The sequence below is a fragment of the Hippoglossus stenolepis genome, chromosome 12 (assembly GCF_022539355.2).
Source record: "Hippoglossus stenolepis isolate QCI-W04-F060 chromosome 12, HSTE1.2, whole genome shotgun sequence".
NCBI lineage: Eukaryota > Metazoa > Chordata > Actinopteri > Pleuronectiformes > Pleuronectidae > Hippoglossus > Hippoglossus stenolepis.
The window spans coordinates 21,656,110-21,679,026 of record NC_061494.1 but is presented as its reverse complement, the minus strand read 5'-3'; the positions used below and the strand labels follow the sequence as shown (position 1 = coordinate 21,679,026).

Here is a 22,917-nt window from a genome sequence, read left to right as displayed (position 1 = left end):
CGAGAGCTCGTCGGTTTGCCCTGGATCACGGGGGACGTTGAGGAAACAGCGCCCCTGCTGGTTGTTGTTACACAGAAAGAAAAAAAAAAATCCCCAAAACAGTTTGTTTATCAAAATTGCCCCAAAACTAATAAATATGTAAATAAAAACAACGTGTCTGTGTTTCAGAATGACGGGGGTCAGATGGAGGAGGACAGATAAATACTAATAAAGCCACAGGAAAAGAGGATAAAGTGAATGAATAGAGGAAAAGTTATCATAATAACAATATAAGGTCCCAGATTTATTTTCATATGCTGGGAAACTAATACCACACTGATATATAACACCTGTACTTTTCATTTTCTAATACTCAGGAGGCAAATATTGTACTCACTGATACTGTATTAGCCTGAAGACTGCACTGTCATTACTTTTCAGATTAAGATTTTTACATTCAAAACATACGACAGTTTAATAAATGTAATAATAACAGTGCTTTTTATAGAGTAGACTTGATTGGATAAGAAAGGAATAGATTTGTACATAAAGCAAAAATATATAAATCTCCATGAACTGCAACACCAAAGTGCTACATCATTATAATAATCAAATTATTTCACAATTTAAATAATGCTAATAACGCACTACGGTGGAAGGTGTATATTTTGAACATACTCTGCATGTTTTATACAATTTTTCATTTTTATTCTATAACCTTCCTGCTCCTGTAACACCCGGTTTTCCCCGGTGTGTGGATCAATAAAGTTTGAACTTATCTTATCTTAGTTACTGTATGTACGCTACCTTTGATATGTAGTGATATACAACATCCTACAGGGGGCGGTGTTGAAACATGGATTAATACCACTAGCCACTGAAGAAGAAGAGGAGCAGATCAGCTGATTTGAAGCAGGAAGCAGCAGCAGCGTCTTCTTCAGGAGGAAATAAATAACAATACATGATTATTGTTATTAGTGTTTAATTATTGTTTTATCATCGTCAGTGAAACACCATGAAAGGTTTATTCTGCAGAGCTGGTGCCAGTGACGCTCAGCCCAAGTTCGTCATTCAGGAAACGGTGAGTTGGGTTTTTTACCTCCAGGTTTTATCATAAGTTATAAGGTTTTTATCATCAGTAATAAACTATAACATTGCACCCAAGTTATTATTATTTGCTCTCGTAAATGCATCAGCACCACAGACTATATACAAAGATTATTTCCTGTCTATGATCTGCACAATGTTCTGTTTGGTCTTTAATTTATTTCCTGTTTTGAAATATGTTGCTCTGTTTTTCATTATGTTTATCTTTTAGCCCTTTTAGTATGTTTCTGCTTTTAAAATGTGTGTCTCTGTTTTTCTATGAGTGCGTCTGCTTTGAATTCTGTTTCTCTGCTTTAATGTTTCTCTCTGTTTTTTAGATTTGTTATTTGTTTTTAAATGTGTGTCTCTGTTTTTCAGCTGTTTTTCTTTTTAATGTGTTAGAATGGGTTTCTCGTTTTTTTTTTAGTTTGTGTTTCTGTTTTTAAATGTGTGCGTCTGCTCTTTATCATATGTTTCTCTGCTTTAATTATTCTGTTTTTTAAATGTGTGCCTGATCTGACATTTCTCTCCCATGTGTAATGAGTTTATATCATGGAAGAGACAATAAATCTATTTCTGACATGGATCAAATCAAATCAGTTGTGGTAGATTGAGTGTGACAGTGTTTCTTCAGAGGAAGACAGGATTGAATGATCCATATTTTATGTCTTACAAAGTGCTTTTCTTTTTCTTTATTAAAACAATTATATGAGACTTTTGTCCGTGCAGCTGATGTGAATCTGACGGTCTCCCTGGTTTACAGCTGATTCTCTGTCTGACAGTTTGTGTCCTGCTCTTTCTCTGCAGACTCTTCCGGACGTGTTGGGCAGCCATCAGGTCAGAGTTCAGGTGAAGGCGTGTGGACTCAGCCCACTGGACCTCAAGGTACTTTTAACTTAGACCAGTGAAAGCCAACTTAAATCACACGGTTAAATGAATCACTGCACGTATGAGCGTCTTTGTCACTGCTGACTCGTCTCCTCACTGCTCACAGTTGCTCGCTGACGTCGGCATCCAGAGAGATTTAATTCCTGTCGGCAGAGAGGTGGCCGGGGTCGTCCTGCAAGGTCGTAAAAATGCAAACACACATGTGATAAATAGCGAGAGTCCTCACAGACCGGGGGTCAGCAGAGGTTTAACCCGTGGGATTGTCTGTTTTCTCTCTTCAGTGGGACCCAAAGTATCGTTTTTCCAGCCTGAGGACGAGGTTGTCGGTAAGAAACTTTATTTTTCTGACCCAGTTCGGGAAAGATGGAACCCAGTAGTCATTTCTCTCTGCTGGTTTACTTTATTGTACAGTATATTATAACGTCTTACCTCACCTCTCCTCCAGGTGTGCTCCCCCTGGACTCTCCCTGCTCTGGACTCTGTGACGTCATTGACATAGATGAACACTATTTAGGTAACACACACACACACACACACACACACACTTCATCATGCTTTTCTCACATGACAATCAGTTCTCTCAAAGCTACAAAGTGTGATGTCATGAAGGTAGAATGAAATTAAACACGTGTGCATATTTCTGTTTATGTCGTCCAGTTCAGAAGCCAGAGAAGCTCAGCTCTGTGTGTGTTGCGTCAGCGCTGCGTGACGGCCTGTGTGCTTACACTGCTCTACACACACATGCTCACATGGCAGCCGGACACACACTCCTGGTCGTGGACGGAGCAAGTGTACGTTAAAAAGACAAAACAACTAAAGAATCATGTGTCTTTGTATTAAAGTATTAAAATGCATCATCTGACCTTTGCTGCATTTCTCCTCCTCCTGTTTCTCCTTTTAGAAATAAATACCAAAAAACCCAAGAATTTGACAGTTGCCTGAGTTTCAGTGTTCATGTGTTTTCTAATGAACTCATCTCCTCTCCCTTCTCAGTCGTTTGGCCTGATGTGCACCCAGCTGGCCTGTTACCACGGAGTGAAGGTTCTGACGACGTCGCATTCGCCGCAAAATCACACTTTCCTGGAGCAGCTTCGACCCAGCGTAGGTCTGTACGGGTCCGTAGCTCTATTATCTGTATCACACCCTTTCTGTGTGCGTTAAACTAAATTTTCAACAAAAAAATCACATCAGCTATTATAAAAATCTTCTCTTTGCTGATCATCTCATGCTCTTTTACTCTGATTTCAACCTTTTCATCTTTACTTTCTGTGTCCTCACCGTCATGTGTTCCTCAGGGGTTCAGGATCCTTTATTAGGTGAGATCTTTTCTCTCCATCTTTCTAACAGACTAACCTGCTTCCTCGCTGCATTTCTAATTCTTACTGAAGTAAACTGGTTGTTTAACAGTGTAATTATCAGTATATAAGCATTTACTGCTCATTTAAATTATTTGTTACTTTCATAATCAAACTAAATGAATAGAAATGGTTATATTCTAATAGTATAAAAGGTAGATTGAATGAAAAGCTGCTGCCCCCATGTGGATAACATTAAAAACTGCAAACACAGCAACTTAAAACCTCATTGGATCAGATTTGTGGTGTAGACAGGAGGAAACAGTTTTAGTGTATTCAAATAAACTAGAGTCGCTTGTGACATCATTTGTTTATGTTTGAAGCCAGAGTCATTCCCGTCTATAACGGCTCATCAGAGCTGCTGCCGCTGGTGTTGGAGGAGACAGGAGGACTGGGAGTGGATATAGTGATCGACTCAGGAGGTAAAAACACACTCAACGCTGATAAACACTTAAAAATGGACATTAAATCTGTCATGGTGGCTTCTGAGTGGTTCTATACAGGCCGAGGCTCCTTCTCCTTCATCTGACCGTCCTGACACCGGAGCATTTTGCTGTGTTTGTGTTTGCAGTTCATCTGCTGGATGAGGAGGAATCAGAGGAGATGAAACTACACCTGCACAAACATGATATCATCAGTGCGCTGGCAGTGGGGGGGCACTGGGTCACGTCCCACCAAGACCTGCAGGTGAGCGAGAGCCGGACCTGGAAGCTGCATCTTTACTCTTGTATTTCATATAATCTCTGTCTCTAAAATCAGAAAGCATTAGAAAGCACATGTGGTTTTAAAGTTCTGTGTCTTTGTATTTTACAGCTGGATCCTCCAGACTGCAGATTATTGCATCTCAAATCAGCCTCTCTGTCGTTCCTCAACCCTGAAGTGTGGACGGCTTCCTCAGCTCAGCAAGGACGATACCTCCGTATCCTCTGTGTGCTCCGAGTGTTTAATGTACAAACATAACGAACACAATCAGGCTTCTGTCTGCTTTAAGGTCTTTAACAACCTTTATTAACAGATATTCTGAAGGACATCGTGGAGAAGATGTCAACTGGAGTTCTCAGGTAAATCCAGAAACAGCACCACCTGGCTGTGAGACTTTTATATCAGACACATTAAAGCAAATTGTAAAATTTGTGTGGATCCCCCTCTAAGATCCACACACTATAATCTAACCCAATCAAATCCAATCTGTGTGTCTGGTTTCACTCTGTGTCTGCAGACCTCAGCCGGAGGAGGCGGTTCCTATCTACGAGGCCACAGTCGCCATGGAGACCGTCCAGCGTCGGCAGAAGAAAAAAGCAGTTGTTCAGCTCTAAGTAATTCTGCTGAGATCTGAGGCAACGTTTAGTTCAATGAACTAAATGAATGAACTGATTTAAACACGATTGTTTTTACGTTTAATTGTTTCTCGGGGCTGAAACAAGTCAGAACGAACATCATGTGGAAGATAAAGGAGATAAACCTTAAGTCGTCCTTTCATTACTGTGACAACACTGAGAAACAAGAACTCATATGAAGGGATTTCCCTTCAAATACACATTCACGCTCTAATTCTCACATCCAGCCTGTGAATGGGTGATTCCATGTGACAGTGACTCATATCAAGGCCTCTGTGATCACTGTTTGTCACATTATATTTCTCTGAGAATCCACAAACCTATATTTAACTCAATAAACACAAACTTTACACTAGATGGAGGCTCAGAAAGCAGATTCCTCCACCAAGGCTAACGCTCCATCTCGATTTATAATATAACAGGAATCGCAATTTATGTTGCCGTCATAAAAAGTCTTGTGTGATGTTACTTTACTTGAACGATCAAATTAAACTCTTGGAATTAAGAGAATCTTTTTTTTTTTATTACTGTACTGTGACATTTCATTAATAAATAAAAACAATTAAAACATGATAAAACATTTCTCTCTTTAAGAGTCCAGAGGGATACAGGAGTCATTCTAGTAAACTGTGTCTGAGACCTTGGCTCTAATGATGGTCGTGGTGAGCGTCCCACTGTCTTGCAGCGTACCAGGAATCAAACCTGATCACAGGACGTCCTGCAGCCTCTGTCAGCCGCACTGGTCGACAAGCAGAACAGGAACATGGAGACTGGCCAGCGTCTCCAGTTACTCCAGTGATATTAACAACAATTGCAATGAGCAGACAAGCGCACCAATCAGATGTCAGCTCACAGTGTCAACATCAGGTTGGCATGGCAACGGTTCGTCCGGTTGTGTCATCATGCCTCGCAGTGCCTCAAGACAGCGTCCCAGGATGCACCTCTCCTCCTGTCGCAGTGACTGGACCACGTCAAGCTGCTCCCTGACGGACTGGTCACACTGCTGCAGCAGGACGGAGATCTACACACACACACACACACACACACACACACACACAAATCATGTCATGTGATGCATCACTGTTTGAGTGTGTGTGTGTGTGCACGTTCACACACCTTATCCAGAGCGGTGTGTGTGTCCTGTAGAAGTCGCTGACAGAGCGTCTCAGCCGTGCGGACGCTCCACTCCTCCCTCTCTTCACACACCGCCTGGCCGAGCAACACTGCCTTCCACTGGTGACTGTGAGAAACACACACAGCGTTAAAGCAGAAAAGGCATGTGGTCCTTTTGTGTGTGTGTGTGTGTGTGTGTGTGTGTGTCTTACTACAGTGTTTGTGGCATGGACAACAGCCTGAGAGCCGTCATCAGCCTCCAACTGAGGCCGTCGCTGGACACAGTCAGGTTCCTGAACGAAGGGAAGAGCAAGAGGAGGTTTATTAGATACATTTTCAAACTTAACTAAACTCTGTCCACAACTTTCACGCAGGGAAACTTTCAGGAGATGGGAAACTTGCTAACTAACCAAAATATAAAAGAGGATTGATTGTGAGCTAGAGACTTTAAATGAGAAAACATTTTATATTCTACTGTATGATTCTTCTTTAATAGTGATGTTACCGTCATGGTTTGTGTATAAAAAGTGTTTATACATAATAGTAATGAAATGTCGTTTTAAAATCACTCACTGAACCAGTTTGTTCTCTTGAAGAAACTTCATCTTCTGGATCAAACTCCTGTCGCCTCTTAAAACGTCACAGAGAAGATCTGAGGGATTCAAACATAGAGGTATAACATTTTAAATATTAAAATGATTTAATGGCCTGAATCTCTCTTTATTTACTCACTAATACAATGTTAAGTTTATCGTAGTAAGACATCAGAAATATATTTTTCTGTAAAAGTAAAACATCTCAAACATATATGCAAAACAAAACGGTTTTGCCGGGAGCTGCTTCAGCCACAAATACACAAACAGTACTTTACCTGTGTCTACATACACCACACTGTGAGGGTTGTTGGGGGCGACGAAGCCGTACTCTAACAACAGGCGTTGGTTGTCATGGGAACCGTAGTTTATGAAGGCCTGCTGGTAGCACGGTGTCCCGGAGACGCTCCTGATGTCATAACATCTCGTCACGTCATTGAAACTCGCTTTTACCTGGAACCAAAAACAAAATGTTTTCATGGGATTTCCAAAACTCGTTGCTGATTCATCCATCTTTCTAACTGTCCCTATCGCACAGTAGTTTACCTGCACGTCAGGCTGGTGGTTGAGCAGGTCCAGGAAAGGAGCTAAAGCGTAAACATCCTGTCCGGACAGGAAGTCGTTGGATGGGTGGGACATGAAGACGGAGCGTGTGTTGACACTGCACCACGCCCACCTGGAGGAGAGAGGATAACAGATCAACTGAGAGACCAACAGTCCAACACGTTTCAGTCTCAAAGCATTTTCACCATCATACAACATTACAGTGGAGAGATCTGTATCTATAAAATAATATATAAAAATAAATGAACTAGCTCAATTAATATGGATCTTTTTGGGGGCTGATATATATATAAATATATAAAAGTAATTAGCAATGATTCCTAACATGTTATCAAACCATAAACTTTAATGTAATTAAATATAAATAAAAAGGAAACATAAACACAATGAAATACATAGAATTTGAAATAAGAAAATATATTTTTTTATTCTGTTAGTAAATGTTTTCATGGCAGCAAACACACCAATATGTCTGTGAAAGGCTCATATCAGCTGATCTTATCGGCCAAACGAACAAAACCTGTCAGCCTCTACAATAAAGTACAACTGTGTGTGTGTGTGTGTGTGTGTGTGTGTGTGTGTGTGTGTGTGTGTGTGTGTGTGTGTGTGTGTGTACCTCAGTGCTTCATATGTGAACACCTCCTCCACAGGCAGACTCAGGATTGGCTGCAGGGATCTGGATCAAAAAAGAATCACTTACAATTTGAGGACGACTGAACTGCTTAGAAGAATTACATGTTTCGAGATGTGCACAAATACATGTACTATGTTTGTTGTATGGTTTGTATTATGATGTCGCCTCGGTGATGTGTAAAGTCTTCATTGTGTTGTAGTTTGCAGATATGTGACCTGGTGTGCTCTCTCTCATTGTGTCAAATGAACTATTAACTTCGAGCAACACAGAGGCTGTTCTGTGAGGAGGTCACGTGAGGTTTGGTTGAACTTTATCCTCCAAAATATAGAACGTTGTCTTCGGCTCCACAGAAAAAAAGGCAACATAGATTACAAAATAAATAAATAATTTATAATAATAATAATAAACAGTACATCTTCTATATTTATAATAAGCATTTAACGTTTTAGTTGCACAAAAGATGTCTCGGGTTTGTCTTGGATTTGTCTACAGGTTTGTCGGCTCCTGGCAGATTAAAAGCTAAAACCTCTGCGTATCCATTTTAAATACACAATCTTTGTTATCTGTTATCTGTACAAGTCCCCGGGTATTTAAAACATCTGACCCTTTGAACAGGGTGCGTCTGGAATGCGTTGTTTACTGCATTCAACCATTTCTATGGTCTTATTAATGTTTATGTCCCGAGCGCTCGACTGGCAGCAGCTCTGTGGGGATGCAACAGGATTACAGTTCAGACTTTCTCCTCCACTGTCCCTGTTTGCATGTTCGCGCTGTGCCTGCATAGTGTGAATGGTTTGTCTCTGTACTGTCTATCATCCCTGTGATAAACTGACAACCTGTCCAGCTGCTGGGATTGTCTCCAGCTGCCCTGCGCTCCTCAAACATTAAACAACCTTTCAAGCACCAGGTTAATATTTGCACGTCACTGGAGGAAATGTTGCAATATCACAGTTTAAAAGAGCTTTATCTAAAGATACTGATACTCACACACAAAGATTTAATCTCAAATTCTGCAAGTCATGTCACATCAACACAAACTTGCCCTCACACGCCTTCACACTCCCTCACACACAACCTGAGCAACTTGCTTCAGCGACCTTTGTCCCAAACTCACCTGAAGAAGTCCCAACTGGAGGAGTGGAGCTCTCGTACCGCCTCCCTCTGCTCTAACGCCCTGCTCCGCACACAGGCAGGCAGAAGCCTCATGATGTCGTCTGTGAAATAGACGGGGCAGGTGTAAGTGGAAGGCAGCACAGCGATGTAGGGGAACCAGTTAGAGGCTTCTCCTCTGTGCCGCTCACACACGAGGAACGCACAGAGAGCCACCAGGGGAGAGAGACGCTGCTTCCAGCTGCAGGGGAAAACAGAGACAGTTCGGATGACTCTCTGATTCTAGTCTTACAGATATTAAAGGAGATATAATATTTACATCTACTGTTTCACTGATGTGTAAAAGGTGTGTTTCAGTGTTTACCTCTTGATAAACGGCCCCAGGTCGCTGATGAGGACAGTGGAGGTTGTGAGGAGACACGACTCTGGCAGAGAAATGACGAGCTGGCCGGGCTGAGGCAGAGAAGAGAGATTTAAAACACAGCTCACATGTTTCTACACAACTGAAGCACAACACTCGATCCAGGACAGATTATTAATATCTGCACGAAGCATTGAACCTCAGAACCCTCCGGCTGGGCGTCAAAATCCCTGATCAAGTAAAATGTTATTAAGAGTCAGTTAAGCATGAATAACACTCATTGTTAAAAAGTCATTTTTACTGAACTCATTAAACACAATCACAGTATCCATGACTGTAAATGAGTTGGGTCAAATAGGATTTTTTGTTTATTCCTATTACAGAAAATAATATTTCTTTGTGTTCATGTAGGTCTTGGTAAAGTTTCAAAACAGAAAAAGCATTAACATCATTGTTTATATATAAATCTGATATATTAGTACTGCATAAGCCTGCTTACCTTTATAGTTTTGAGAGTCTGCAACCCTCTACCTGTGTCTGCACAAACAGAGAAACACAAACTTTAGCAATATTTCTGCAGTTTTATTTACTTTAATGTTTCAAATTTTAGCACAGCAGATAATTAAATTCAAACCCCTTTTCATGTTCATACTAGTCACATAGTAACAGAAAACTAACAGGATGTTCTTGACGTATTTATTGAGGATATGACATTATTTAGCCTACATTCATATCACAGCATCAAAGTAGAAAGTAGGACACCAGAGTCGTACCGGTGAAGAGAGCCGGCTGCAGCAGGGAGGAGGTGAATCCTCGCTGGTGGAGAAACTTCATGAGCCTCACGTACTGGAGCTGATGACACAGAGACACTGAGGAGACAGAGACAGAGAGACAGAGAGAGAGAGAGTGAGACAGGTGATGGAGGAGACCAGCAGAGACACCAGAGACACCACACAGGACTGCAACAGATGTTTTTCTACCCGACTGGACGGAGCTTTCACATTTCTGCCTCCTCTTCCTCGCTGCTCGTCCAGCTCGATGGCTGCGACCCCTCATGACACCGCATGAAGCTGTGACCCCCTGTGGTGGCAGAACACACACACACACACACACACACACACACACACACACACACACACACACACACACACAGTGAACACAACTTCACATGGACAAAGGTCAATTAAACCAGTTTAGACACCGATCACTGGACACACTGGACACCTGACTTTGACCCAAAACCTTCACTGGTGCTTAAACTGTGTCTTTAGTGGTCACATGATTAAACCCTAAAACACTCCCATCATGCACCGCTCTCACGGACACATCAACACAGAGTAAAGTATATTTATCATCTTAGTACCTGTGGATTAAATAAAGAAAAAATAAAAGCTCAGTACCTGGAAAATATCAAAATCAGTTTTTTAAACATCGACCCTGCGCGGCGACGCCTTCTCCCGCCCACGTGGTCAGAGTGTTTACTTCCGGGTGTGCGCGGTGACGCTGCGCAGAGACTCCTCCTCCTCCACCTCCTGCAGCTCCTCTCCCTCCTCTCCTCGTTCCCGTCGTTCTCCTGCAGCTCCTCGCTTCTTCTCTGCAGCTTCAGCAGCTCCTCATCCTCAGGTCACAGTAAGAAACCTCACTTCATCCTCAGATACAAACTCAGCGAGTTGTTCACTGGGGAAATGTGGATTCATCTGGTTTTGATTGAACGTGTGTAAAAAAAAAAAAAATGTTATGCAACTGGAATCGGGTGAAAGGTTCACACTCGAGTTTAAAACGATGAAAACAAGGAACTCGTGATTTGAACATTTCGTCTTTTTACTGCTGTTTATAATTATATATCCTTATATATGATAATAATCCTGCAGATTTACTTGCTAAACCTGTTTTGATAGCAGTTTGTAACAGGACTTAATGTTAATACAGTTACCACAGCTCTGAATGTGTCACTGCAACGAACTAAATCACTGTTCAGAGGTAAATTGTCTTATTTTAGTTCGAAACATGTGCATCTTGATGTATTCAGAACCAGATTCCAGCTGTTTGGACATTTAATCGACAATTTTAAAACATTAAACTTTTATCATCTAAATTCTCGTTGATAAACTTGTGTTTACTTTCCTTTTAGTTTTCTTGGATTATAAAACTGGAAACTGAAATTTGGATTTCTCACTGTTCTCTCGCTGGGATTGTCACCATGACTCAGCAAATCTTATCTCCCTTCAATCTATGCCTTCCCCCATGGAGTGACTCAGCATCTATTCAGACAAAGTTGTTCAGTTTAAAACGAGGAAAACAAGGAACTCGTGATGTGAACATTTCGTCTTTTTACTGCTGTTTATAATTAAATATACTTATATATGATAATAATCCTGCAGATTTACTTGCTAAACCTGTTTTCATAGAAGTGTGTAACTGGACTTAATGTTAATAAAGTTACCACAGCTCTGAATGTGTCACTGCAACGAACTAAATCACTGTTCAGAGGTAAATTGTCTTATTTTAGTTAGAAACATGTGCATCTTGATGTATTCAGAACCAGATTTACCTTTTTAGTTTTCTTGGATTATAAAACTGGATGAAATTTGGATTTCCCACTGTTCTCTCGCTGGGATTGTCACCATGACTCAGAAAATCTCCCTTCAATCTATGCCTTCCCCCATGGAGTGACTCAGCATCTATTCAGACGAAGTTGTGAAAGTGTTTGTCTTCACACGGCTGAAAACTGCTTGTGTGTTTAATGTGTAATGCATGTTTCCTTCATGTTTTAATAAAGACTATTTATTCATACACTAATCTCTCTCTCTCTCTCTCTTTCTCTCTCTCTCTCTCTCTGTGCAGACATGTCCACTAAGGTCGCCGTGGTAACGGGCAGTAACAAGGGCATCGGCCTGGCCATTGTCCGAGCGCTCTGCAAACAGTACCAAGGAGTCGTGTACCTCATGTCCCGAGACGAGTGGGTAACTCCGCCGGCTGCACCCCCACCTGTCGGCCTCGCCTCAGTGTCATTTCTCACTTACGTTTGATTCCTAAAGTACATTTTGGTTGTGTTAGTATTTTTAACTGTCTGTGATTTCTGTGTGAGGCTGTCGGTTCAATTTTAAAATGAACCATACGTTCCAGGGGCCGCGGTCAGGAGGCCGTGGCGGCTCTGGGCTCGGAGGGACTGAAGCCCATGTTTCACCAGCTGGACATCAACGACCTGAGCAGCATCACCACCGCCGTCGCTTACTTCAAAGACAAGTACGGAGGAGTGGACGTCCTCGTCAATAACGCTGGGATCGCATTCAAAGGTCAGATTAGAATTACACGCTGATACTTCACTGGAGGCAGACACACAAATAAATACTAAAACCATGTCATGTTATTTGTGGAGGAGGTCATATATACACTCTAAATACTCTCCCTCTCCTCAGGGGCTGACCCGGCTCCTTTCGACGTCCAGGCGGAGGTCACGCTGAGGACAAACTTCTTCGCCACCAGAGACATGTTGACTCACTTCCTGCCGATCGTCAAAGCAGGAGGTGAGGACTCTGGACCAAGTTGGACTAACTGTTAACAAATAGCTCAGTGCAGGGGCCACTTCACAGATTTGTTTTTATTTGCTTAAATAAAAGCTGTAAATAGAAGTGTAGTTATCTGCAGGTGTTCTGCACCTGCAGTTTGACGTGAGAGAGACTGGGAGAGTCACACAGCGAGGTTTGTGTTTTGTGTTTCCAGGTCGTGTGGTGAACGTCTCCAGCTTCGTCGGCTATCGTGCCCTGACCCAGTGCAGCCCGGCGCTCCAGAAGCGTTTCCGCAGTGAGGACATCACTGAGGACGAGCTGGTGGGACTGATGCAGCAGTTCGTCGACGCCACCAAGAAGAACGAACACAAGCAGGGCGGCTGGCCTGAGACGGCGTACGGCGTGTCCAAGACCGGCTTGACGGTACGATCAGTCTGTCTGCAGAGTATAAACCGCTTCTCTCAACTGTCCAGTTTAATAAGACTGGGAAAAACCAGATGTGATTGAAATTGAACCTAGAAACTAGATGCTTCTTTAATGCCACATTTCTCATTATAGAAAAAGTGATGGATCAAACGTGTTCATGTTTGTGTTTTTAGACTCTGACCATGATCCTGGCTCGTCGTCTGTCCAAGGAGAGACAGAGCGACAAGGTAAACTGAACTCCAACAAATCTCCCAGCTTACACACATCGTGCTAGTTTGCTTCAACATGTAAAAGGATTTAAATAATGTTCAATTGGACGTTTTCTTTGTCCGGCTAATTTATGGGTTGTTATTTATTTTGTTTATAGATCTTGCTGAATGCCTGCTGTCCAGGATGGGTGCGCACCGACATGGCTGGAGATAAAGCCCCCAAGTCACCAGACGAGGGCGCTATCACTCCGGTGTACCTGGCCCTGCTGCCGCCCGGAGCCACTGATCCTCATGGGAAGTTTGTCTCTGATAAGGAGGTTCAGGCCTGGTGAGAGGGTTAAAGGGTGTGTGTTGGGTTTGATTCCCACAGTAACTGTGCATTATTCTTTCTGGGTGCTTTGGAAATTCAATTTTTTTTCTTTAAAATATTTTATACATGTCAAAGAGAATATGTGCTTTAACAGGAAAAAACCAAAAATGTTCTGAAAACAATAAAAAGTTTTGGCAAAAAGTTCTGCAACATTCTTTTTCATTAAAACATCACATACCTATTGTCAAGACATCACATTACACATATGTACTTTTAAAATCAAATATCCACACAAACAAAGTAAACTTCACTGGTGCTTAAACTGTGTCTTTAGTGGTCACATGATTAAACCCTAAAACACTCCCATCATGCACCGCTCTCACGGACATATCAACACAGAGTAAAGTATATTTATCATCTTTGTGCCTGTGGATCAAATAAAGAAATAAAAATAAACCTCAGTACCTGGAAAATATCAAAATGGTTTTTTAAACATCGACCCCGCGCGGCGACGCCTTCTCCAGCCCACGTGGTCAGTGTTTACTTCCGGGTGTGCGCGGTGACGCTGCGCAGAGCCTCCTCCACCTCCTGCAGCTCCTCTCCCTCCTCTCCTCGTTCCCGTCGTTCTCCTGCAGCTCCTCGCTTCTTCTCTGCAGCTTCAGCAGCTCCTCATCCTCAGGTCACAGTAAGAAACCTCACTTCATCCTCAGATACAAACTCAGCGAGTTGTTCACTGGGGAAATGTGGATTCATCTGGTTCTAAATGAAGGTGTGACAAAAATAAAGTGTTATGCAACTGGAATCGGGTGAAAGGTTCACACTTAATTGAATACGATGCAAACAAGGAACTCGTGATGTGAACATTTCGTCTTTTTACTGCTGTTTCTAATTAAATATACTTACATGTGATAATAATCATCTAAATTCTAGTTGACAAACTTTTATTTACTTAGCTTTTAGTTTTCTTGGATTATTAATCTGGATGAAATTTGGATTTCTCACTGTTCTCTACCTGGGATTGTCAACATGACTCAGCAAATCGTATCTCCCTTCAATCTATGCTCTCCAGCATGGAGTGACTCAGCATCTATTCAGACGAAGTTGTGAAAGTGTTTGTCTTCACACGGCTGAGAACTGCTCGTGTGTTTAATGTGTAATGCATGTTTCCTTCATGTTTTAATAAAGACTATTTAATATGTGAGTTCATACACTGATGTCTCTCTCTCTCTCTCTCTCTCTCTCTCTCTCTCTCTCTGTGCAGACATGTCCACTAAGGTCGCCGTGGTAACGGGCAGTAACAAGGGCATCGGCCTGGCTATTGTCCGAGCGCTCTGCAAACAGTACCAAGGAGTCGTGTACCTCATGTCCCGAGACGAGTGGGTAACTCCGCCGGCTGCACCCCCACCTGTCGGCCTCGCCTCAGTGTCATTTCTCACTTTTAACTGTCTGTGATTTCTGTGTGAGGCTGTCGGTTCAATTTTACAATGAACCATACGTTCCAGGGGCCGTGGTCAGGAGGCCGTGGCGTCTCTGGCCTCGGAGGGACTGAAGCCCATGTTTCACCAGCTGGACATCAAAGACCTGAGCAGCATCACCACCGCCGTCGCTTACTTCAAAGACAAGTACGGAGGAGTGGACGTCCTCGTCAATAACGCTGGGATCGCATTCAAAGGTCAGATTAGAATTACACGCTGATACCTCACTGGAGGCAGACACACAAATAAATACTAAAACCATGTCATGTTATTTGTGGAGGAGGTCATATATACACTCTAGTTTCTCTCCCTCTCCTCAGTGGCTGACCCGGCTCCTTTTGACGTCCAGGCGGAGGTCACGCTGAGGACAAACTTCTTCGCCAACAGAGACATGTTGACCCACTTCCTGCCGATCGTCAAAGCAGGAGGTGAGGACTGTGGACCACCATCAAACCGCAGGTGTTCTTCACCTGCAGTTTGACGTGAGAGAGACTGGATTCACACAGCGAGGTTTGTGTTTGTATTTCCAGGTCGTGTGGTGAACGTCTCCAGCTCCGTCGGCTATCGTGCCCTGACCCAGTGCAGCCCGGCGCTCCAGAAGCGTTTCCGCAGCGAGGACATCACTGAGGACGAGCTGGTGGGACTGATGCAGCAGTTCGTCGACGCCACCAAGAAGAACGAACACAAGCAGGGCGGCTGGCCTGAGACGGCGTACGGCGTGTCCAAGACCGGCCTGACGGTACGATCAGTGTGTCTGCAGAGTATAAACCGCTTCTCTCAACTGTCCAGTTTAATAAGACTGGGAAAAACCAGATGTGATTGAAATTGAACTCTACAGGGCCTCAAAGATTTAAGAATTTAGTTGCTTCTTTAATGCCACATTTCTCATTATAGAAAAAGTGATCTAACGTGTTCATGTTTGTGTTTTTAGACTCTGACCATGATCCTGGCTCGTCGTCTGTCCAAGGAGAGACAGAGCGACAAGGTAAAAGTTTGCTTCAATATGTAAAAGGATTTAAATAATGTTCAATTGGACGTTTTATGATAAATGTAAATTCTAAAGTAAGGATAATGTCCTTGTAATCTTTTTTTCTTTGTCCATTGTTGTGGTCTAACGGCTAATTTATGGGTTGTTATTTATTTTGTTTATAGATCTTGCTGAATGCCTGCTGTCCAGGATGGGTGCGCACCGACATGGCTGGAGATAAAGCCCCCAAGTCACCAGACGAGGGCGCTATCACTCCGGTGTACCTGGCCCTGCTGCCGCCAGGAGCCACTGATCCTCATGGGAAGTTTGTGTCTGATAAGGAGGTTCAGGCCTGGTGAGAGGGTTAAAGGGTGTGTGTTGGGTTGGATAGGGTTAGTAACTGTGCATTATTCTTTCTGGGTGCTTTGGAAATTCTTTTTTTTCCTAAAAATATTTTTCTACATGTAAAAGAGAAAATGTGCTTTAACCAGGAAAAAAACAAAAATGTTCTGAAATCAATAAAAAGTTTTTCTGGCAAAAAGTTCTGCAACATTCTTCTTCATTAAAACGTCACATAACTATTGTCAAGACATCACATTACACATATGTATCAAATATCCTAATGTTAGTTAATGAACAGACATTAAACATTGTTAGAAGACAAATGAACAAACGCTGACTGGGTCAAAATGACACACACACACACACACACACACACACACACACACACACACACCAGTCTAACATTTCAGTTAGGTCGATACAATCACAGACATGTTGGTATCAGCGTTTATATTCACCACAATGAAAACCTTTACAGAATAAACACAAAAGCAGAAAAGATGTGCTTTCATGTTTTCATTGTACGTAAATAAAGTTTCTTATCTTAATTATAAAGACAAGTCTGCGGTGTCCTCAGCTGCAGCCGCTCTCACCTCCATCATTGTTGTTTCTTCTCAGTCTTAAACTCCAAGAGGACAAAGGAACCAGAGAGCACTTTCCCCAGTGTCACTTACAGAGTTTCACTGAAGCCAAATGTAATTTCCACTTTGCCCCGAGGCCTTGAGAATCATTATCCATCTCCAAAATGTGTTCGATAAACACGTACACCTGCATTCTGATATCTCTCTCCCTCTCCCCAGTGAAATCCAAATGCCCACAGCGCTTGTTAAAGCCAAGTGCAAAGAAGGTCAGAGACGAGGAAACAAATATTTATATTGTGTTTTTTTTTTTACCAGAGATAAACATGATTTGTACAGAAATGATCCCGTGGATATCCAGATTTTATTCAGCTTTATCTCTCCCTGTTTGTGTTTTAAATCTTTGAGGCAATAACACAGAGGACTGTTTGGGTTCCGTGCACAGTTTATACATTCTGTGTGTGTGTGTGTGTGTGTGTGTGTGTGTGTGTGTGTGTTGTTCAGACCCCAGTAAAGCCCTGATTACCTTGTAGATAAAAGAAATCTACGCAGCCAGAGAACGAGGGAGCGAGCCGGAGCGAGAGATGGCCACAGATGATAATCCTCTGATCCCTGCTGTGTGCCAGAGGAAAGCCCGCTCTCATCGTCATGGTGACCGTGGCTGTAATTGATGCACGAGCGTTATAATCACTGTATTGATCCTGAGGTGGGGAACTCCCTCAGAACTCAAACACAACAAACACACACACACACAACAATTGACAACAACAACACGTGTCGATAAGATTTAACTGAATTTATCTGAACTGAAACTTTATTTACAAGGTCACACCATCATTGTATTTAATTCTATTTTTATTTCATTACTTATCTGGATCAGATGAATTTAAAGTTGGTTTCATCAGGGACTGTTGGGCCTTGGTGGAGGAATAACTCCACTGATACCTCAAAACCTTTTTGTGCGGACAGATGTATCAGCAACATCTGGATCCATCTCCTCTTTGGTTTATATTACAAATGAAACGTTGGTGTCCAGCTTCACTGTCGACATGGGCAGGTCGTGTCGTGTCGCTCCCCTCAGTGTTGCTGCCGTTCCCACTGTTCACCACAGGATGTCTGTAAAGCACCACATCACTCCACAGCTCTCCTGCAGATGCTGCTCATCACAGATTCCCTGCCTTTACAGCCTTTCTGCATTCTGGGCCTCAGCATGAGCTTCCTGCATCCACCACCCCCCGTCTCTGTCTTTGTTAGGTGAAGCCAAATGTTGATCAAATTAAAATAAATAGACGTTGTGAAGCCAGCGACTGTGTAAACAGCAAACAGCCACTGATGTGTGCTCTTGAATGACCTTTACGAGGATGTGACGCTCCTCACAAGGATGGCAGAGGAAGAGTTATGGTCATTTTAGGTCAGTCGCCATTTATAGGTGCTACTAAATCTGTTTTATGCCCGTTCAAAATGTGTCCGGCGGTGCGTGGCGTCGCTGCAAAAAATAGCCTGATGGGAGGTAATGGCTGCTATTTACAAAGCAGTGAAGCAGCAGTCTGTGATGTCACTGTGATGTCAGTCAAACCCGCCAAGTTTGATGTTAAAAAATTGAAGGACACGCTCAGAGAAAATGGGAGCAGCATAGATGGAGCAGTGTAACGTCCCAAATGTAGTTTAAAACTCGAGTGTAAGTGACCGTGGACGCCACCAAGGCCCAGCAGCCCCGTGTGGAAACCACATTTAAATCTGGCAGTTTTTTTATTTGGATCTGCGCCAAATTACACACACACATAAAAATCAGCCCCGAGTTGGTGGAAATGCCAAAAAAACGCACCTCACAGTGTTAGGAAATCAGGATAAAAATGTCTGTGTTCCGCCGCTTTTTGGGTCAATTTACATTTTGGCCCATGTCCCGTCCTTCCAGCACGTTTTGTGGAATTCTGTTTCGTAGATTTTTGGTAATCCTTGTGACAAACAAACAAACAAACGTGGATATTTTTGCAATACAAACTTCATCCTCTGGGTTTGAGCTGTTCGTCCACTCTGAGATTTTTACAAAACGTCTTCCAGGAGCATTTGGGAAGTGACAGCATCACAGTTTACTTCCACTTTTGCTTTGTGTAATAAACACACACCAGAAACAACAACAGATATGGTGGCTTCATACAGTTTTTTCTACGTTTGGTCAGCACTGTTATAGGACTCATTACAAAACTGCATCTAAATCACTGCGTCACATTACCGACCTTCACAGACGTCTGTCTCACCCAACTACACTGGACCAAAGGATTCCTCACTGGTATTTGACAGATCGTTGATGTAGACGTTGTCGCCACCTACTGGCCACACACGCTTGTTTGAGTGTTTTAGTCGCGTTTGTGTTCTCGTCCTGACGGAGATGTTCTGTAAAACAAAGGTTGCGTAGAAAAGGCCACAGCCTCCAGATGTATTAAACGAGAGAGGGTTGGGGTTAGTGTTGTGGTCCGGTCGACTCCAGATGTGGCAGATGTGTTGCTGAGGAGGAAATGAGGCGTCGACTGAAGGTTTTTGGACGAGCGGCTGCTGAGAAAATCAAAAGGACGGACAGAAAGACGGACAGACCAGTATTCCTGGATTCATTAGTGGGATATGGATTGTTGGTTCAGGTTTGAATTTAGCTCATGTTGGGTTGAGGCTAAGGGTTAGTGATTAAATGTCAGATTAAATGTCACGTTTATATGTCAGGAGAGAAATCCAGCTCCACGGAAAAAAGCAAGAGCGAGGAAAAAAATCTTGCTTTGCTGCCATTTCATGCTGCTGCTCGTCTCCTGGACAAATGTGCGCACTCAGCCGCCGGTCTTTTCTTTTCCTGCTCTCTTTGCAGGGACATAAGCATAACATCAAAGTGGGTGGCGGCTGCAGGGAGGGAGAGTTGAACCCAGATGATCTGTCAGCTCTACAGGAAGCTGCGTGTCCACTCCAGAGACCATCTTCACAGGAGCGGCGCCTCATTCTCCTGCTCTGTGATGGAAAGGACTCGCTGCTGACATCACACAGAGCCGCGTGTCTTTGGAGCCCTGAAATGTAGAAGAAGAGGGGAAAAATGAAATCACAACATCAGCAGGGGAGGAACTTCAGAGTAACAACACACACGACAGGGGGAGGTTTCTACAAGACAAACGATTTAAACGTTGAAGGAAAACACCCCCACTTAGTGGAGGAAGGAGAGAACACTCACAGGGAATAATCCATGGATCTTGATTTTAGAAATAATCAGGTGCCTTTAAATGAGTGTGTGGTGCGATATAGATTGTGGTGCTACACAACCTCCCTTGCTATTGGTCAACTCTGTGGCGTCGCCAGTCAAAGTTCACCAAAGTTGAACATCGAACCCTTCACCGCAAGACGCTCGCACAAAAAAAAGGCGTGAACAGGAGTCGAAGGTTAATGGAATAAATATCTTGTAATATTCTGAAACTGATAAAAAAAGGCTTTTAAAGCATCATATACTTCAAAAGGTTTTGCATGATTTTGAAGCTGTGTTGATGTTTTAGAATCGGTTCTCCCTGTGCATCAGTTTGTTTCCCAGGTTTGAAATGTTAATGCTGATCTGAACACCGGTACACATACGTTAGAAAAAAAGTTCTGAAACATTGAAACTTGACTTTTGAAAGGGCAAATCTTTATTTTGGAGGGATATATTTATCCTATACAAGTTTTGCCATTGCTACATTAGCGTATGTGTGACCATGAATCATATTTCTGACTTCAGCCTCCACTACTGGTAAAGTTGAACAATCCCTCCCTTTGGTTTGACCTGCAGACGCTGAGATAAATGAGCTAAAGACAAAGAAATCAAAACAGCAAATATCAAAACCAAATAGACAGCCTCAGGCCTAATCTACACGTGTGAATCATCGTAATTAATTATCTATTCAGATCTAATTCTTTGGGAACCAACACTCGGCCTCTTCCGGTGCCTGAGGCAAAAACCACAGCATCCTTGAGAGCGTGAGGAGTGAAATATTCATGGTAAGTTGAGATAAAGAAGGTTAATTACAGACTAAATAATCTCCATTACAGCACATCGTGAGTCTGCCCTGTGAAGTCAGGATGTCTGCAGCTGCAGGAACACGGTTAATCACATTTGCTTTCAGCGCAGATTCTGCACCAGCGTGTAATTGGGTCTTTAGAAGAAAGTGTTTGGAGATACTGAGGTGCTCCTGCTCTGGTCATCGTGTCAATAACTACAAAGCAAATCCTCCTCTGATAACTTTGGATTCTTGAGTGGCTGATTATTTGATGTTGACATGTGCTGAGTAGACGGTTGTTTGTTCCCTGGAATACTTGATGTGCCTCTGGGGCGGCTAAATTAACTCTGACGGGCTGAACTTATTAACGCTGGCACTTTGTTGTTGTTTTTAAAAACACACTTGGATGATTTCGCTGCTCGGAGATAAAGCGGCGTCAGATATCAGTGTCTGGCGTTCATGTCTGGTAAAGTCCTGTGGATTGAGGAGGACGACCCCGAGTTTCCAGCTGCAAAACAGGTTTCAACACCACAACGTGCAGCTGACGAATAAAACAGAATATAAAGTGTAACCAATGGCTGCGTCTGAAATCACTCACTTATCAATACATAATCCATTATATAGTGAATTCACCATTTTATAGTGCAGTCTGAAAGCTTAGTGACATTTTTTATAGTGCCTACAGTGGATTTTGGACACAGCCAATGTTTTAAAAGCTGCAGGGATTAGACAAGTGCATCTGCTAATAAACCCACTCTCTTCTCTCCTCAGTCTTATGTCCACCATCCCTGATTGGACCAAACGAGGGAGCAGCGATCAGGAAGCTGAGACGACGGCACGTTCCCGTCTCAACGTGGGAAATTCAGTCTCACGCCGACTGTCTCCCCTGAGCTGAAAGATCTTTCCTTCAGTTATAAACCTCAAACAAGCACAATACAGAATCTGCCCCAAACGTCTGAATCTTGCTAGAGAGAACCCTCCACTCCTACTGACAGCAAAGGAAAGATAATATCATAATGAGGAAAAAGCAGGAAATAATTAAAAGCCTTGGAGAATGGTTAACTGTAAATATGGAAACAGAATAGAAATGTCTGAGAAACGTATCCCTACTATGAGAGCTGTTAAAAGCTGCTTGTTATCGTTTCCTCGCTGCTGCTGCTGCTGCCTCTCGATGCTCAGGAAGGAAAACAGCTGAAGCCATTTTTTAATGCACCAGTAAAGTTTGCATCCGTCCCTGTGAACAATAACGTGTGAAATATCACAACTGCCCTGAACGATGGAAACTGACTCAAGGGTCTTGACGAGCACAATCTTCTGCAGCTCGCAAATTCAATTAAAATGTCTCAGACGTTGGTGTTAGTGGACAAATGAATAAATTAAAAAAGACCCGGAGAACAATTTGAAAGACAGAGTTGCTTTAAATATCTAAAGGAACGATGCAAATACCAAACACAAGATATATACATTCATTTAAATCCGACAGAAAAACAAACAGATGAAAACATAACCATTCTTTTTTTAGGTGATCTTATTTCTTTGGTCCCTGAAGCACAGCCTGCAGGTGAACTGAGGCTGAATTCTGTTGTAGATTAGTCAGAAAAAGTCTCATTTGCAGGACGATGATGGGCAGAAAATGTATTTAGGTCCACTGCAGTATTACCTGAGAGTCTCACCTGAAAATCTGAAACTCTGTGAGCAGAAACCAAAAGACATTGTGAATTGTTTCTATGGAGTTTTTTTGTTTGAATACGCTTTGTATAAATCATTAGATCTACTGAGACAAACGGACATGACCCCGAACAGAAGTCAGACTTGATGCTAAATGTTTCTAGGTCACTCACGTTGAACTCTTCAGATCATTGTCAGATCAAGAGTCATCTGTGGGGGGGGGGGGGAAGCCTCCTCCCACGTGACCGGGGCGAGACTGTCGCCTCTCGTTACTGTGAAAGTGGGTCAATGACAATCAAGGAGCATTAGAACGAGATACGGCTGAAGACCTCCCCTGTGGAACCTGTGGATCACATGTGAGGGAAATTATTCTGTTGAAATGAAAGAGTCAAATGCAAAAACTAAATTCTGC

General features: G+C 42.7%; 4 protein-coding genes across 7 annotated transcripts; 3 read left to right on the top strand and 1 right to left on the bottom strand.

Annotated features, from left to right (window-relative positions):
* The first annotated feature begins 869 nt into the window (after window positions 1–869).
* On the top strand, window positions 870–5,150 carry cryzl1 (crystallin, zeta (quinone reductase)-like 1). Of its 2 annotated transcripts, XM_035172639.2 has the most exons (13): window positions 870–1,060; window positions 1,873–1,950; window positions 2,060–2,132; window positions 2,235–2,279; window positions 2,399–2,467; window positions 2,611–2,744; window positions 2,947–3,058; window positions 3,249–3,269; window positions 3,632–3,730; window positions 3,880–3,995; window positions 4,122–4,227; window positions 4,324–4,369; window positions 4,528–5,150. In XM_035172639.2, the coding sequence occupies exons 1-13, from the start codon at window positions 995–997 to the stop codon at window positions 4,622–4,624; spliced, it is 1,062 nt and encodes a 353-aa protein (XP_035028530.1). In that variant the 5' UTR covers window positions 870–994; the 3' UTR covers window positions 4,625–5,150. The 2 variants fall into 2 exon arrangements, with proteins under 2 accessions (XP_035028530.1, XP_035028531.1); XM_035172640.2 differs by lacking the exon at window positions 3,249–3,269.
* Window positions 4,689–13,950, bottom strand: setd4 (SET domain containing 4). 3 transcript variants are annotated; one of them, XM_035172638.2, is made up of 13 exons: window positions 13,940–13,950; window positions 10,001–10,100; window positions 9,794–9,889; window positions 9,520–9,557; window positions 9,024–9,112; window positions 8,664–8,900; window positions 7,532–7,591; window positions 6,898–7,027; window positions 6,630–6,804; window positions 6,332–6,410; window positions 5,971–6,051; window positions 5,762–5,885; window positions 4,689–5,666 (listed from the first exon to the last, which is right to left on the bottom strand). In XM_035172638.2, the coding sequence occupies exons 2-13, from the start codon at window positions 10,074–10,076 to the stop codon at window positions 5,490–5,492; spliced, it is 1,362 nt and encodes a 453-aa protein (XP_035028529.1). In that variant the 5' UTR covers window positions 10,077–10,100; window positions 13,940–13,950; the 3' UTR covers window positions 4,689–5,489. The 3 variants fall into 3 exon arrangements, with proteins under 3 accessions (XP_035028529.1, XP_035028528.1, XP_035028527.1); XM_035172637.2 differs by lacking the exon at window positions 13,940–13,950 and adding an exon at window positions 10,384–10,559; XM_035172636.2 differs by lacking the exon at window positions 13,940–13,950 and adding an exon at window positions 10,421–10,557.
* On the top strand, window positions 10,596–13,675 carry LOC118119007 (carbonyl reductase [NADPH] 1-like). Its single transcript, XM_047342353.1, has 7 exons — window positions 10,596–10,649; window positions 11,865–11,979; window positions 12,147–12,316; window positions 12,440–12,547; window positions 12,744–12,952; window positions 13,129–13,182; window positions 13,323–13,675. The coding sequence occupies exons 2-7, from the start codon at window positions 11,867–11,869 to the stop codon at window positions 13,494–13,496; spliced, it is 828 nt and encodes a 275-aa protein (XP_047198309.1). The 5' UTR covers window positions 10,596–10,649; window positions 11,865–11,866; the 3' UTR covers window positions 13,497–13,675.
* A 64-nt stretch (window positions 13,951–14,014) lies between the features above and the next one.
* LOC118119006 (carbonyl reductase [NADPH] 1-like) lies at window positions 14,015–16,457 on the top strand. The gene is made up of 7 exons (XM_035172641.2): window positions 14,015–14,159; window positions 14,736–14,850; window positions 14,977–15,146; window positions 15,270–15,377; window positions 15,480–15,688; window positions 15,881–15,934; window positions 16,102–16,457. The coding sequence occupies exons 2-7, from the start codon at window positions 14,738–14,740 to the stop codon at window positions 16,273–16,275; spliced, it is 828 nt and encodes a 275-aa protein (XP_035028532.1). The 5' UTR covers window positions 14,015–14,159; window positions 14,736–14,737; the 3' UTR covers window positions 16,276–16,457.
* The last annotated feature ends 6,460 nt before the right edge of the window (window positions 16,458–22,917 follow it).

Bases quoted from the DNA above. Each gene is read 5' to 3' on its own strand.
- cryzl1 (XM_035172639.2), top strand. From the start codon at position 995: ATGAAAGGTTTATTCTGCAGAGCTGGTGCCAGTGACGCTCAGCCCAAG. The intron at 3,731-3,879 runs GTAAAAACACAC...TTGTGTTTGCAG, and splicing joins TATAGTGATCGACTCAGGAG to TTCATCTGCTGGATGAGGAG. The intron at 4,228-4,323 runs GTATCCTCTGTG...CTTTATTAACAG, and splicing joins TCAGCAAGGACGATACCTCC to ATATTCTGAAGGACATCGTG.
- setd4 (XM_035172638.2), bottom strand. From the start codon at position 10,076: ATGAGGGGTCGCAGCCATCGAGCTGGACGAGCAGCGAGGAAGAGGAGG. The intron at 9,558-9,793 runs GTACGACTCTGG...CTGTTTGTGCAG, and splicing joins GCAGCCGGCTCTCTTCACCG to ACACAGGTAGAGGGTTGCAG. The intron at 6,052-6,331 runs GTGAGTGATTTT...CCCTTCGTTCAG, and splicing joins CAAGAGAACAAACTGGTTCA to GAACCTGACTGTGTCCAGCG.
- LOC118119007 (XM_047342353.1), top strand. From the start codon at position 11,867: ATGTCCACTAAGGTCGCCGTGGTAACGGGCAGTAACAAGGGCATCGGC. The intron at 11,980-12,146 runs GTGGGTAACTCC...CATACGTTCCAG, and splicing joins TACCTCATGTCCCGAGACGA to GGGCCGCGGTCAGGAGGCCG. The intron at 12,953-13,128 runs GTACGATCAGTC...TTGTGTTTTTAG, and splicing joins TGTCCAAGACCGGCTTGACG to ACTCTGACCATGATCCTGGC.
- LOC118119006 (XM_035172641.2), top strand. From the start codon at position 14,738: ATGTCCACTAAGGTCGCCGTGGTAACGGGCAGTAACAAGGGCATCGGC. The intron at 14,851-14,976 runs GTGGGTAACTCC...CATACGTTCCAG, and splicing joins TACCTCATGTCCCGAGACGA to GGGCCGTGGTCAGGAGGCCG. The intron at 15,378-15,479 runs GTGAGGACTGTG...TTGTATTTCCAG, and splicing joins GCCGATCGTCAAAGCAGGAG to GTCGTGTGGTGAACGTCTCC.